Source organism: Carcharhinus amblyrhynchos, chromosome 7 (assembly GCF_965287045.1).
Source record: "Carcharhinus amblyrhynchos chromosome 7, sCarAmb.v2.hapA, whole genome shotgun sequence".
Classification (NCBI taxonomy): domain Eukaryota; kingdom Metazoa; phylum Chordata; class Chondrichthyes; order Carcharhiniformes; family Carcharhinidae; genus Carcharhinus; species Carcharhinus amblyrhynchos.
The window spans coordinates 53164694-53178817 of record NC_137330.1 but is presented as its reverse complement, the minus strand read 5'-3'; the positions used below and the strand labels follow the sequence as shown (position 1 = coordinate 53178817).

Here is a 14124-nt window from a genome sequence, read left to right as displayed (position 1 = left end):
AATATGATGCTAGTCTGTGAGAAGTGAGATGAACCAGAACAGGGTTATCCTGCTACGTCACCTGAAATCTCAAGTGGATGAAATTATGCTAATGCTGTTTAATTGTGCCAACGCATTATCTTGTTTGTGTGAAATTGCTGTATCACCCGTGTTGGATATCCAACACTAATTCTGTGACAGGGAAAAAAGGATAATGCCGGATGGATGTTTTTCAGACTGGGAGGTGATTTGCTATGTTGTTTCCCAAGGATGAGTTTAGGGTTTATTACTCATTTTTTTTCAATTTTTATTAATAATACAGATTCAGTTTGCAGATGATACAAAAATTGGCAAAGTAGTGGATAGTGATGATGATAGTTACAGAACTTGAGGCTGTCCTCAAAGTATTCCCGATGAGCTCAAAACATCTTCGCTGACTTGTGGGAAACAATGGCTTCTGACTGACAAAGTGGAGATAGCTCATTCTACACATCGAGAGACATTGTTGTGGACATGCAGAGGTGAAATTGAGGCACAAATGTCCAAATAGCCCATCTATCAAAACCTACAAGCACCACCTGCCCCTCCTATGGCAGAGTCTGCAGTTTCTGCATTGGACTCATCAGTAATCTCAGAACTCATTGAATGAAAGTGGAAGCAAGCCATCCTTGATCCCAAGGATAGACATAGGTAGGATGATGAAATGGGCAAAAGCATAGTACGGTTCAATGCAGAGATGTGTGAAATGATACACTTTGTGATGATTAATGTGAACAGTCTACTGGCATGATTTTGAAAAGTATAAATGAGCCGAGACCTTGGTGTATCTACACAAATCCTTGAAGGTGGCAGGGCAATTTGATAAGCGGGCTAAAAATGCCTTGGGTGTATAAATAAGAGGGACAGAATCAAAAAGCGCGAAAGGTCATTCAAGAGCTTTATCAATCAGGTCTCAGCTGGAGATTTGTGGACAATTCTGGGCACCACACATCAGGAAATATGTAAAGATTCTGTAGAGAAAAAGGTTATAACAATGTTCCTAGGGGTGAGGGACTTCAACAATGAGCTGTTGGGAAAGTTAAGTCTTTGGAACAAAGGAAGTCAAGATGTGATCTAATGGATAATAGGGTTTGATGGAGCAATTAGAGAAAAGTTGCTCCCTCTAACTAAAAGACTGAGAATTAATTTTATTATTTCGTTGGTTATGAGCATTGCTGGTAAGGTCAGGACTTTTTGCCTATTCCTTATTGTCCTCGAGAAGATGATAATGAGTCACCTACTTGAACCGCTGCAGGATCTGTGGTGTAGGCACACCGTAGTTGATCAGATCTCAAACAATGATGAGACAGAGAATATAAGTGAGATGGAAAATCTGGTGAACTGGTGCAGTCACACAGTAAAAAGTCTGACAACACCAGGTTTTAGTCCAACCTATTTATTTGATAATATACTCGCAAGCTTTCGGGTTAGCCCCTTCGTCAGGTGAATGGAGAGTTCTGGCCTCAGACAGAGCATATAAAGCACAGACAGTTTAGAGTTGTAATCTCTAAACTGTCTGTGCTTTATATGCTCTGTCTGAGGCCAGAACTCTCCATTCACCTGACGAAGGGGCTAACCCGAAAGCTTGCGAGTATATTATCAAATAAATAGGTTGGACTAAAACCTGGTGTTGTCAGACTTTTTACTGTGTTTACGCCAGTCCAATGCCGGCATACCCACATCAGAACTGGTGCAGTGACATAATTTCTTCCTCATTGTCAATGAAATGAAGGAGATTGTCATTGACTTCAGGAAGTATAAAGGAGAACATATATAGTGGATAGAGCCGTGAAGAAGGCTTATAGTGTGTTAGTATTTATTAACAGGGGTTTGAGTTTAAGAGCCATGGGGTTATGCTGCAACTATACCAGACCTTGGTGAGACCACATTTGGAATATTGTGTTCAGTTCTGGTCACCTCGCTATAAGGAGGATGTGGAAACATTGGAGAGAGTGCAGAGGAAATTTACCAGGATGCTGCCTGGTTTGGAGGGTAGGTCTTATGAGGAAAGCTGGGGCTTTTCTCTTTAGAGTGGAGGAGGATGAGAGCGACTTGATAGAGGTTTATAAGATGCTGAGGGGGATAGATACAGTGGACGTGCAGAGATTATTTCCTCAGGTGGATGTAGCTGTCACTAGGGGCCATAACTATAAGATTCATAGTGGGAGATATAGGAGGGATGTCCAAGGTAGATTATTCACTCAGAGAGTGGTTGGGATGTGGAATGCACTGCCTGCTGTGATATTGGAGTCAGACACTTTAGGAACTTTCAAAGGGTTATTGGATAGGCACATGGAGCACACCAGAATGATAGGGAGTGGGATAGCTTGATCTTGGGTTTGGACATAGCTCAGCACAACATTGAGGGCTGAAGGGTCTGTACTGTACTGTATTGTTTTATATTTCTATGTTTCTAATATGCCCCTGTCTACATCAATGGGGATGAAGTAGAAAGGGTTGACAGCTTCAAGTTTTTAGGTGTCCAGATCACCAACAACCTGTCCTGGACCCTCCCATGCTGACACTATAGTTGAAAAAGCCCACTAATGCTTCTACTTTCTCATAAGAGCAAAGAAATTTGGCCTGTCAGCTTTTACCAACTTTTACAGATGCACCATAGAAAGCATTCTTTCTGCTTGTATTATAGCATGGTATGGGTCCTGCTCTGCCCAAGACTGCAAAAAACAACAAAATGTTTGAATGTAGGCCAATCATCACACAAACCAGCCTTCCATCCATTGACTCTGTCTACGCTTATTTGGCAAAGCAGCCAGCATAATTAAGGTCCCACACACCCCAGACACTCTCTCTTCCACCATCTTCCATCGAGAAAAAGATACAAAAGTCTGAGGTCACGTATCAACTGACTCAAGAACAGCTTCTTCCCTGCTGTTATCAGACTTTTGAATGGACCTACCTTGCTTTAAGTTGATCTTTCTCTACACCCTACATAGATTCTGCACTGTCTCGTTTCCTTCTCTGTGAACAGTATGCTTTGTCTTTAAAGCATGCAAGAAACAAACCTGTCACTAATATGTGACAATGATCAAATCAAATCAAATCAAACAATGCTGATGAATAGGGTTCTCCAGGATTGTGACCCAGCAACAATGAATTGAATGGCACTACTGTTCCAGGTATGGTGATGTGTGGCTTCCACCTGACAGTGTTCCTGTACTCCTCACTTTTGTAGACAGTGGCAGTTGCAGCTTGGAAGATGCTGTCAAGGATGCCTTGGTGAGTTGCTGCAGTGCATCCTGTAAGAGGGTACACACTGCAAACAGAGTCTGCAGTGTTGTGGAGGAGTTGACTGTTTAAGGAGATAGGGTGCCAATCAAGTGGGCTGCTTTGTGCTGGATGGTGCTGAGCTTCTTGAGCATTGCTGGAACTGCACTCAGTCAAACCTGGGGAGAGTCAAGAGGTGAGTCATTCAATGGCAGGGCTAACAAGTCTATATTCCAAACTGTTCATGTTCATCTGACTTCTACAATGAGATTTATTGTTTTCATTAACACCAACACCATGGGTGCCCAGGCTTGCCAACGTTGCCACCACATCTACACCATGTATAATACAACTGTTACATCAGCAATGATATGCTGATCCAAGTGGATTCGACCAACCTATCATCTTAAATGTAGACGGTCTTTTTGGATCATTGCCAAAGTTCTTCAGCAATCCCCCCCTTAGCTTTGTGATCAATGGCGTGGTGCTTGGAAGAACTGTGATATACCAAATGTTTCCTTATAGAGTAATTCAGAAAGATCAAACCTTCCTCCCAAATAATAGAGGACGAGATATGGAAGATGGTGTAACATAATTGAACATAATTGAGGAAGCTGACAGGCCATCTACAAGACATCCGTATTGCTATATTGGAAATGTTATCTTGTATATCCAAATTATTGATTTTTTTTGCTATTTCTTTACTTAAGAAGACACTGACTGCAGACTTCCCTGTAAAGACATTATCCATATGTTGAGGAAAGGATGAATCTGAAACCCTGCCTTTTCCTTAATCCAAGTTTATTTCCAAGACCACAGAGTTTTGGCACAGATTCCTCTTTTTCCTCTTCCACCCAATGGGACTCTTTTTAGACATTTGCAAAAATTCCTTTATCTTTCTTCAATGGGTGGTAGCTGCTGTCAATTGCAAACTTAAATATCCGCACTCCATTGCAGCAAGATTCCAACATTAATACTCTCAGCCTCTTATCTTTTACTTACTTCTTTCATAGGATGTGGGAGTCATTGTCCAGGCCAGCATGTTTTTCAATCCTTAATTGCCTTTGTGAAGGTGATGGTGAATTGCCTTCTTGAACTGCTACACTCCATTTCATGTAGGTACATCCATAGTGCCATCAGGAAAGGGAGCTCCAGGATGTTGATCCAGCAACAGTGACGGAACGGCAGTATATTTCCATGTCAGGTTGGTGTGTGTCTTGCAGGGGTAATTGCAGGTGGTGGTGTGCCCATGCATCTGATGCTCTTGTTCTTCCAGTATGGAAGACGTTGCAAATTTGGAAGGTGCTGTAACTGGAGCTTTGGGAGTTGCTGCTCTTGTGGATGGTACACACTGTTGCTACTATGTCTCAGTGGTGGAGGCTGAGGTGGAGGATGCAGTGCCGATCAAGCAGGCTGCTTTGTCCTGGATGATAAACAGATTCTGGAGTGTTGATGGAGCCCCATTCATCCAGGCAAGCGGGAAGTATTCAATCACAGTCCTGACCTGTGCCTTGGAGATGGTAAACAGGCTATGGTCAGTTCAGTTTCTGGTCAATGGCAATCCACAGGATGGTCATGTCATTGAACATCAAGGAGAGACTGTTGGGTTCTCTTCTGTTTAAGACGGGCATTGCCTGGCACTTTTGTGGCATGACTATGTCTTATCACCTGAATGTTGCCCAGGTTTTGCTGAAATGTCTAGCAGCTATGTTCTTTAGGACTTGGCCAACTCTGTCAGCAATGATGCTCTCGAACCACTCTTGATGACATTTTGTGCCCTTGCCACCCTCAGTGCTTCTTCCAAGTGGTGCTCAACATAGAGGAGTCCTGATTCATCAGCTGAAGGAGGAGAGGGCAGACCAGTAGGTAGTCAGTCATCAGCAGGATGTTTCCTTTGACTTGATACCATGAAATATCACGGAATCCAGAGTCACTATTAAGAAATCCCAACGCAACCTCCTCCTGACTGTATACCACTGTGCCATCACCACCTCTGCTGTTTGTCCTGACGATGACATGAGACATACCCACGTTAGGAGAGAGACTGTAAGCTAAGAATCCATAAGTATGACTACATCAGGCTATTGCTTAACTGGTCTGTGGGACAGCTCTCCCAATTTTGGCACCAACCCCCAGGTGTTAGTAAGGAGGACAGCAAGGTTGACAGGCTTGAGTCTGCCATAGTCATTTCCAGTTCCTAGATTGATGCTGGGTCGTCCATCAGTTTCATTCCTTTTAGGTTTTGTGGTTTTGATACAACTGAGTGGCTTGCTAGACCATGATGTGGGTATGCCAGCGTTGGACTGGCGTAAACACAGTAAAAAGTCTGACAACACCAGGTTTTAGTCCAACCTATTTATTTGATAATATACTCACAAGCTTTCGGGTTAGCCCCTTTGTCAGGTGAATGGAGAGTTCTGGCCTCAGACAGAGCATATAAAGCACAGACTGTCTGTGCTTTATATGCTCTGTCTGAGGCCAGAACTCTCCATTCACCTGACAAAGGGGCTAACCCGAAAGCTTGTGAGTATATTATCAAATAAATAGGTTGGACTAAAACCTGGTGTTGTCAGACTTTTTACTGTTGCTAGACCATCCCAGAGGCCATTTCAGATTCAATCACATTGCAGTGGGTCTAGAGTCACAAGTAGAACAGAGCAGGTAAAAATTTCCTCTGCTAAAGGGCATTAATGAACCATTAGTGGGTTTTTATGACAATCGACAATGGTTATAGTCATAATTACAGAGATTAAAATTTTAATTCCAGATTTCTTAATTGAATTTAAATTGCACCAGCTGCCATGGTGGGATTCAAACCCATGTCCCAGAACATTAACCTGGGCCTCTGCATTACTAACTCAGTGACATTATCACTGTGTCACCACCTCTCCAGCTGCTCTTGTAGGCAGAGTATTTATATGGCTGGTCCTGTAAAGTTTCTGTTCAATTGTCAGAGTCTATTTCCTCAGGTGGATGTAGCTGTTACTAGGGAGCATAACTATAAGGTTCATGGTGGGAGATATAGGAGGGATGTCCAAGGTAGGTTCTTTACTCAGAGAGTGGTTGGGGTGTGGAATACACTGCCTGCTGTGATAGTGGAGTCAGACACTTTAGGAACTTTCAAGTGGTTATTGGATAGGCACATGGAACACACCAGAATGATAGGGCGGGGATAGCTTGATCTTGGTTTTGGACAAAGCTCAGCACAACATCGAGGGCCGAAGGGCCTGTACTGTGCTGTACTGTTCTATGTTCTATGTAACCCCCATGATAATACTGGGGGATTCAGTGATATTAATGCCATTGAATGCCAAGGGGAGATAGTTAGATTCTCTCTTATTGGAGAACTGTCATTGCTTGTACTTGTGTGGCACAAATGCTAATTATTAGTTATCAGTAAGCCTGTTTATTACTCACATTTTGCTATAAGTGAGAACAGACCGTCTCAGTATCGTGGAGTTGCGAATGGTACTGAACCATCGAATTCAGTTTCACTAGGGACCATCATATTCGGTCAAATATTTTGTTCCAGGGCAATTACCACCACCTTATCTCACTCTAGAATTTAGTTCCTTGTCCATGTTTGAACTAAGGCTGTGATGAGGCCTGGAGCCAAGTGGTCCTCGCAAAGCCCACTAAGGCTAGCAAATTACCAGTGAGTAATTGTGACTCACTGTTAACAACATCTCCCATCAATTTGCTGATAAATGAGAGTAGACTGATGGGGCAGTAATTGTTGTGATTAGACTTGGCTTGTTTTTTGTAGTAAAAAGTCTGACAACACCAGGTTTTAGTCCAACCTATTTATTTGATAATTTTATCAAATTATAATAAAATAATATTATCAAATAAATAGGTTGGACTAAAACCTGGTGTTGTCAGACTTTTTACTGTGTTTACACCAGTCCAACGCCAGCATACCCACATCATGTTTTTTGTAGACAGTAGATACCTGGGCAGTTTTCTGATTTGTCAAGTAAATGAAACTACTGTCATACCTGTACTGGAACAGCGTGGTGCAGTAATTTCTGGTAGGTAAGTCTTCAATAGAAAGTTGTTGGGATCCACAACCTTTGCTATATCCAGTGCACTCAGCGTGAATCACTTTGGTAAAAGACTGGCTTTTGTGATGGTAGGGACTTCAGAAGGAGGACAAGGTGGATTGTTCATGTTGTACTTCTGGTTAAAGATGGCTGAAAAAGCCTCAAACTTTGTCTTTTTCACACACGTGCTGAGATCAGCCACAATTGAGAATGGAGCCCCGTCTGCCCATGATTTGTTCCTTCACAACAGGATGTGACTGGCAGCAGAGCTTTAATCTGATCCATTGTATCTGGCAATCTTTTAGCTCTGTCTATGGCATGCTCCCTTGGCGTAACTTCACCAAGTTGATACCTCATTTTCAAATATGCTTTGTCCTGTGCCTGGCATGAACATTCATTGGCAAAAATCTTGAGGGGAGGTGAGGAGAAATGTTTTCATTAGGCGGTCAGCATTTGGAACACTCTACCTGAAAAGGTGGTGGAAACTAGTTCCATAAAGAATTTTATTTGGATGGGTCCTTGAGGATGAGGAACTTGCTGAACTCAGCAAGGATGTGGAAGAAAGCATGGTAATTCTTCCAAAGAGCTGGCAGAGATATGCTGGCCTAATGACACCCTTCACTGTTGTACCTTTCTATAATTTTAACAAAGCTGATGACCTAATTAAAACAATCAGGTTAATGTCCTTTGAGAATTAGAACATAGAACATCGAAAAGCTACAGCACAAACAGGCCCTTCGGCCCACAAGTTGCGCCGATGATATCCATATCTACCAGGCTTACCTATAACATAAGAACATAAGAAATAGGAGCAGGAGTAGGCCATCTAGCCCTTCGAGCCTCCCCCGCCATTCAATAAGATCATGGCTGATCTGTCGTGGCTCAGTTCCACTTTCCCGCCCTCTCCCCATAACCCTTAATCCCCTCTCTTATCAAGAACCCATCAACCCGCGTCTTAAAAATATTTAGCGAGGCAGCCTCCACCACTTCAACGGGCAGAGAATTCCAGAGATTCACCACCCTTTGAGTGAAGAAGTTCCTCCTCAACTCCATTCTAAACCGCCCCCCCTTTATCTTGAGGCTGTGCCCTCTAGTCCTACTGTCCTTTCTGAGCGGGAAGAGCCTCTCCACCTCTATCCTATCCATCCCATTCATCATCTTATACGTCTCAATGAGATCTCCCCTCATTCTTCTAAACTCTAACGAGTACAAGCCTAGTTTATTCAGCCTCTCCTCATAGCTCAACCCCCTCAACTCCGGCATCAGCCTAGTAAACCTCCTCTGCACTCCCTCCAAGGCCAAAATATCTTTGCGCAGGTGCGGCGCCCAAAACTGCACACAGTACTCCAGCTGCGGCCTCACCAAACCCTCAATTCTATTAAGTTCCATGTACTCATCCAGAAGTCTCTTGATAGACTCTATCGAATTTGCCTCCACCACCACTGCTGGCAACCGATTCCACTCACCCACCACCCTCTGAGTGAAAAACTTACCCCTGACATCTCCTCTGTACCTACTCCCCAGCAAATTAAACCTGTGTTCTCTCATAGCAACCATTTCAGCCCTTGGAAAAAGCCTCTGAGAATCCACCCAATCTATACCTCTCAACATCTTATACACTTCTATCAGGTCACCTCTCATCCTTCGTCTCTCTAAGGAGAAAAGACCGAGCTCCGTCAACCTAACCTCATAAGGCATGTCACCCAATCCAGAATTGTTTGTCTAATAGATTTTTATTATAAAATAGTCACAATAAATGTTTCCAAGACAAACTGGTGCAGTTTGTCTTGGAAACTGGGGTCCGGGTCCACAGGACTCTTAAATCGGCCTCGCAGGTGGAGGATGTGGTCAAGAAGGCGTATAAGAACATAAGAACATAAGAAATAGGAGCAGGAGTAGGCCATCTAGCCCCTTGAGCCTGCCCTGCCATTCAATAAGATCATGGCTGATCTGTCGTGGCTCAGTTCCACATTCCCGCCCTCTCCCCATAACCCTTAATCCCCTCGCTTATCAAAAACCCATCAACCCGCGTCTTAAAAATATTTAGCGAGGCAGCCTCCACCACTTCAACGGGCAAAGAATTCCAGAGATTCACCACCCTTTGAGTGAAGAAGTTCCTCCTCAACTCCGTTCTAAACTGCCCCCCCCTTTATCTTGAGGCTGTGCCCCCTAGTCCTACTGTCCTTTCTGAGCGGGAAGAGTCTCTCCACCTCTATCCTATCCATCCCATTCATCATCTTATATGTCTCAATGAGATCTCCCCTCAATCTTCTAAACTCTAACGAGCACAAGCCTAGTTTATTCAGCCTCTCCTCATAGCTCAACCCCCTCAACTCCGGCATCAGCCTAGTAAACCTCCTCTGCACTCCCTCCAAGGCCAAAATATCCTTGCGTAAGTACGGCGACCAAAACTGCACACAGTACTCCAGCTGCGGCCTCACCAATGCCCTATACAGCCGCAGCAAGACCTCCCTACTTTTATATTCAATCCCCCTCGCTATGAAGGCCAGCATCCCATTCTCCTTCCTGACCACCTGCTGCACCTGCAGGCTGGGTTTTTGCGACTCATGCACAAGGACCCTGAGGTCCCTCTGCACCGTCGCCTGCTGCAGTTTTTCACCACGTAAGTAATAGTCCTTCCTACCATTATTCCTACCAAAGTGGACCACCTCGCACTTGCCAACATTAAATTCCATTTGCCATTTCCTGGCCCATTCGCCCAGCCTATCTAGATCCTTCTGCAGACTCTCCACACCCTCCGCACAATTTGCCGTTCCACCAATCTTGGTGTCATCAGCAAATTTCGACACCCTACACTCGGTTCCCTCCTCCAGATCATCTATATAAATGGTAAATAGCTGAGGCCCCAGCACCGACCCCTGGGGCACTCCACTAGTCACCATCCGCCAATCCGAATAGCACCCATTGACCCCCACTCTCTGCCTCCTATTTGACAACCAATCCTCTATCCACGCTAACACCCTACCCCCAACTCCATGCCCCCTGACCTTCTGCAATAACCTCTTGTGAGGTACCTTGTCAAATGCCTTCTGAAAATCAAGAATGACCACATCCACCGGCTCTCCTCTATCCACCGCCCTAGACACATCCTCATAGAGCTCCAATAAATTAGTCAGACATGACTTCCCCTTAACGAAACCGTGCTGCGTCTGCTCTATCAAGCAATTCCCTTCAAGATGGCCTTCATTAATCAAGGGATTGAGTTTAGGAATCGGGAGGTAATGCTGCAACTTTATAAGACCCTTGTCAGGCCTCACTTGGAGTACTGTGCGCAGTTCTGGTCGCCTCACTACAGGAAGGATGTGGAAGCTATTGAAAGGGTGCAGAGGAGATTTACAAGGATGTTGCCTGGACTGGGAGGCATGCCTTATGAAGATAGGTTGAGGAAGCTGGGACTCTTCTCCTTGGAGAGACGAAGGTTGAGAGGCAACCTGATAGAGGTTTATAAAATGTTGAGAGGAATAGATAGGGTGGATTCTCAGAGGCTATTTCCCCAGGTTGAAATGGTCGCTACGAGAGGACACAGATTTAAGGTGCGGGGAGGCAAGTACAGAAGTGATGTTGGGGTAAGTTTTTCACTCAGGGGGTGGTGAGTGAATGGAATCGGCTGCCATCAGTGGTGGTGGAGGCAAACTCACTGGGGTCTTTTAAAAGACTTCTGGATGAGTATATGGGATTTAATGGGATTGGGGGTTATAGATAGGTCAAGATAAAGGGGGGGCGGTTTAGAACGGAGTTGAGGAGGAACTTCTTCACTCAAAGGGTGGTGAATCTCTGGAATTCTTTGCCCGTTGAAGTGGTGGAGGCTGCCTCGCTAAATATTTTTAAGACGGGGGTTGATGGGTTTTTGATAAGCGAGGGGATTAAAGGTTATGGGGAGAGGGCGGGAATGTGGAACTGAGACACGACAGATCAGCCATGATCTTATTGAATGACGGGGCAGGCTCCAAGGGCTGGATGGCCTACTCCTGCTCCTATTTCTTATGTTCTTATGTTCTTATATTGGTAGGTATTGATGTGATCGGCGCAGCTCGTGGGCCGAAGGGCCTGTTTGTGCTGTAGTGTTCTATGTTATATGTTCTAAGTACACAAGTCTTCTGATTGTCACCTAATGCATGTTACTCCACTTTTTGGCTGTGAATCTGAAAACAGAAGCTGTCGGGATCTGTAAAATGATAGTAGGACTGCCTTGCTCTAATGTCTGTTTTTTTGTTTTGTGTCGCAGAGATTCTGGGGGCTCTCCTTTCAGTGCTGTCAATCTGGGCAGTGACAGCGGTATTGGTTTACCTTGCTATCCAGCGACTGATCAGCAAAGACTTTGAGATTGAAAGCCATGTTATGCTTATAACATCTGGGTGCGCAGTAGGAGTCAATATCATGTAAGCAATATTAATGTACATTTAATCACGCAAAGAATATTTGTTTACAGAATTCCAATAAAAATTGCATAAAGTCTTTTTACCAGCAGAAATTGAAACATGGTGGTATTTTGTGAGGGATTTATGAGGGTAGATTATGAGAGGATGTTTTCCCTGGCTATAGTGTAGAAGTAGGAAATCGTTTCAGAATAAGGAGTTTGCATAAGAACATAAGAAATAGGAGCAGGAGTAGGCCATCTAGCCCTTCGAGCCTGCCCCGCCATTCAATAAGATCATGGCTGATCTGTCGTGTCTCAGTTCCACTTTCCCGCCCTCTCCCCATAACCCTTAATCCCCTCTTTTATCAAGAACCCATCAACCCGCTTCTTAAAAATATTTAGCGAGGCAGCCTCCACCACTTCAACGGGCAGAGAATTCCAGAGATTCACCACCCTTTGAGTGAAGAAGTTCCTCCTCAACTCCATTCTAAACCGCCCCCCCCTTCATCTTGAGGCTGTGCCCTTTAGTCCTACTGTCCTTTCTGAGCGGGAAGAGTCTCTCCACCTCTATCCTATCCATCCCATTCATCATCTTATACGTCTCAATGAGATCTCCTCTCATTCTTCTAAACTCTAACGAGTACAAGCCTAGTTTATTCAGCCTCTCCTCATAGCTCAACCCCCTCAACTCCGGTATCAGCCTAGTAAACCTCCTCCGCACTCCCTCCAAGGCCAAAATATCCTTGCGTAAGTACGGCGACCAAAACTGCACACAGTACTCCAGCTGCGGCCTCACCAATGCCCTATACAGCTGCAGCAAGACCTCCCTACTTTTATATTCAATCCCCCTCGCTATGAAGGCCAGCATCCCATTCGCCTTCCTGACCACCTGCTGCACCTGCAGGCTGGGTTTTTGCGACTCATGCACAAGGACCCCGAGGTCCCTCTGTACCGCTGCCTGCTGCAGTTTTTCGCCACGTAAGTAATAGTCCTTCCTACCATTATTCCTACCACAGTGGACCACCTCTCACTTGCCAACATTAAATTCCATTTGCCATTTCCTGGCCCATTCGCCCAGCCTATCTAGATCCTTCTGCAGACTCTCCACTCCCTCCGCACAATTTGCCGTTCCACCAACCTTGGTGTCATCAGCAAATTTCGACACCCTACACTCGGTTCCCTCCTCCAGATCATCTATATAAATGGTAAAAAGCTGAGGCCCCAGCACCGACCCCTGGGGCACTCCACTAGTCACCAACCGCCAATCCGAATAGCACCCATTAACCCCCACTCTCTGCCTCCTATTTGACAACCAATCCTCTATCCACGCTAACACCCTACCCCCAACTCCATGCCCCCTTACCGTCTGCAATAACCTCTTTTACCATTTTGAACTGAGATGAAGAAAAATTTCTTCCCTTAGAATATTGTTAGTCTCTGAAATTTTCTACCCTAAGGGCTGTGGATGCTCAGTTGTTGATTATATCCAAGGTTTAGATCAAAATATTTTTGGCGTCTGAGGGAATCAAGAGGCATTGGGATCAAGCAGTTGAGATTGAAGATCAACCATAATTTTATTGAAGGGCGGAGGAAGCTCAAGAGCCTTTTGACCAACGCATGTTCCTATTATTTTTATGTCATGTTCTACACAGACTATAATCTAAATTGTGGTGGTGAAATTAAGTGGTTCGATTTTTAAATAAACCCCGTTTATATCTCCAATTTTGCTTTCTCCTGTTTTTCAAAATTGACACATGATGATTTTAAAAACACAAGTGGCTGGAATTATATATTGACTAACAAAATAAGAAGTTGTTGGCAATGCAGAACTTTAATATTGCTGAAAAGAAAAAGACACTTTGTCAAAGCTTGCAGTCATTGAGTGGGATTCTCCCAAAACATTTCTGAGTGCCAAATTTGCGTAAAAATGGATTTTCAAAATGTATCGCCCACAGTCTGTGATGCACAGAGTGCCTGAGAGAAATTCATGCTGAAAATCAGGGGGCACGGCCTGTTCCTGCTAGAGAGGCCAGCAACTGAGTGGGCCACTGCGCATGTACCGATCTGTCAGAGCGGAAATTGGCACATTTGCAGTAACCCCACACTGCCAGTCTCCTGATTGCTGGCCAGCACAGCAACCCCCTATCGCTGTTCCTCCGATCCCCTCCCCCGCTTCCCCCCCCCTCCCCCCCTCCCCCCCACTTCCCTCCAAGCCAACCCTGATTTCCACCTCCCCATTGCCAGCTCCTCTCCCTCCACCCGGCAGTCCCGACCCCCCTCCCCAGCAGTCGCACAGCACCCCACCCCAATGGCCAGCCCTATTCAGTCCCTTCTCTCCCTCTGCCCACGATCCACTGATCCTGTGCAGAGTAACAGCAGGATTCTTCCACCCCACTGATCTCCCCCTCCCCCCACCCACCCAATAGGCCCACCCCTCTGGTTCCGCCATCTTGGCACTGC

General features: G+C 45.0%; 1 protein-coding gene across 1 annotated transcript in view; it reads left to right on the top strand.

The window, feature by feature from the left end:
- The window catches only part of slc30a2 (solute carrier family 30 member 2), an 83771-nt gene that overhangs the window by 56997 nt on the left and 12650 nt on the right, over positions 1-14124 (top strand). Inside the window, exon 4 of the mRNA XM_080193274.1 lies at positions 11533-11686. Within this exon, the coding sequence (XP_080049400.1) occupies positions 11533-11686 (154 nt within the window). The remainder of the gene's footprint in view (positions 1-11532; positions 11687-14124) is intronic.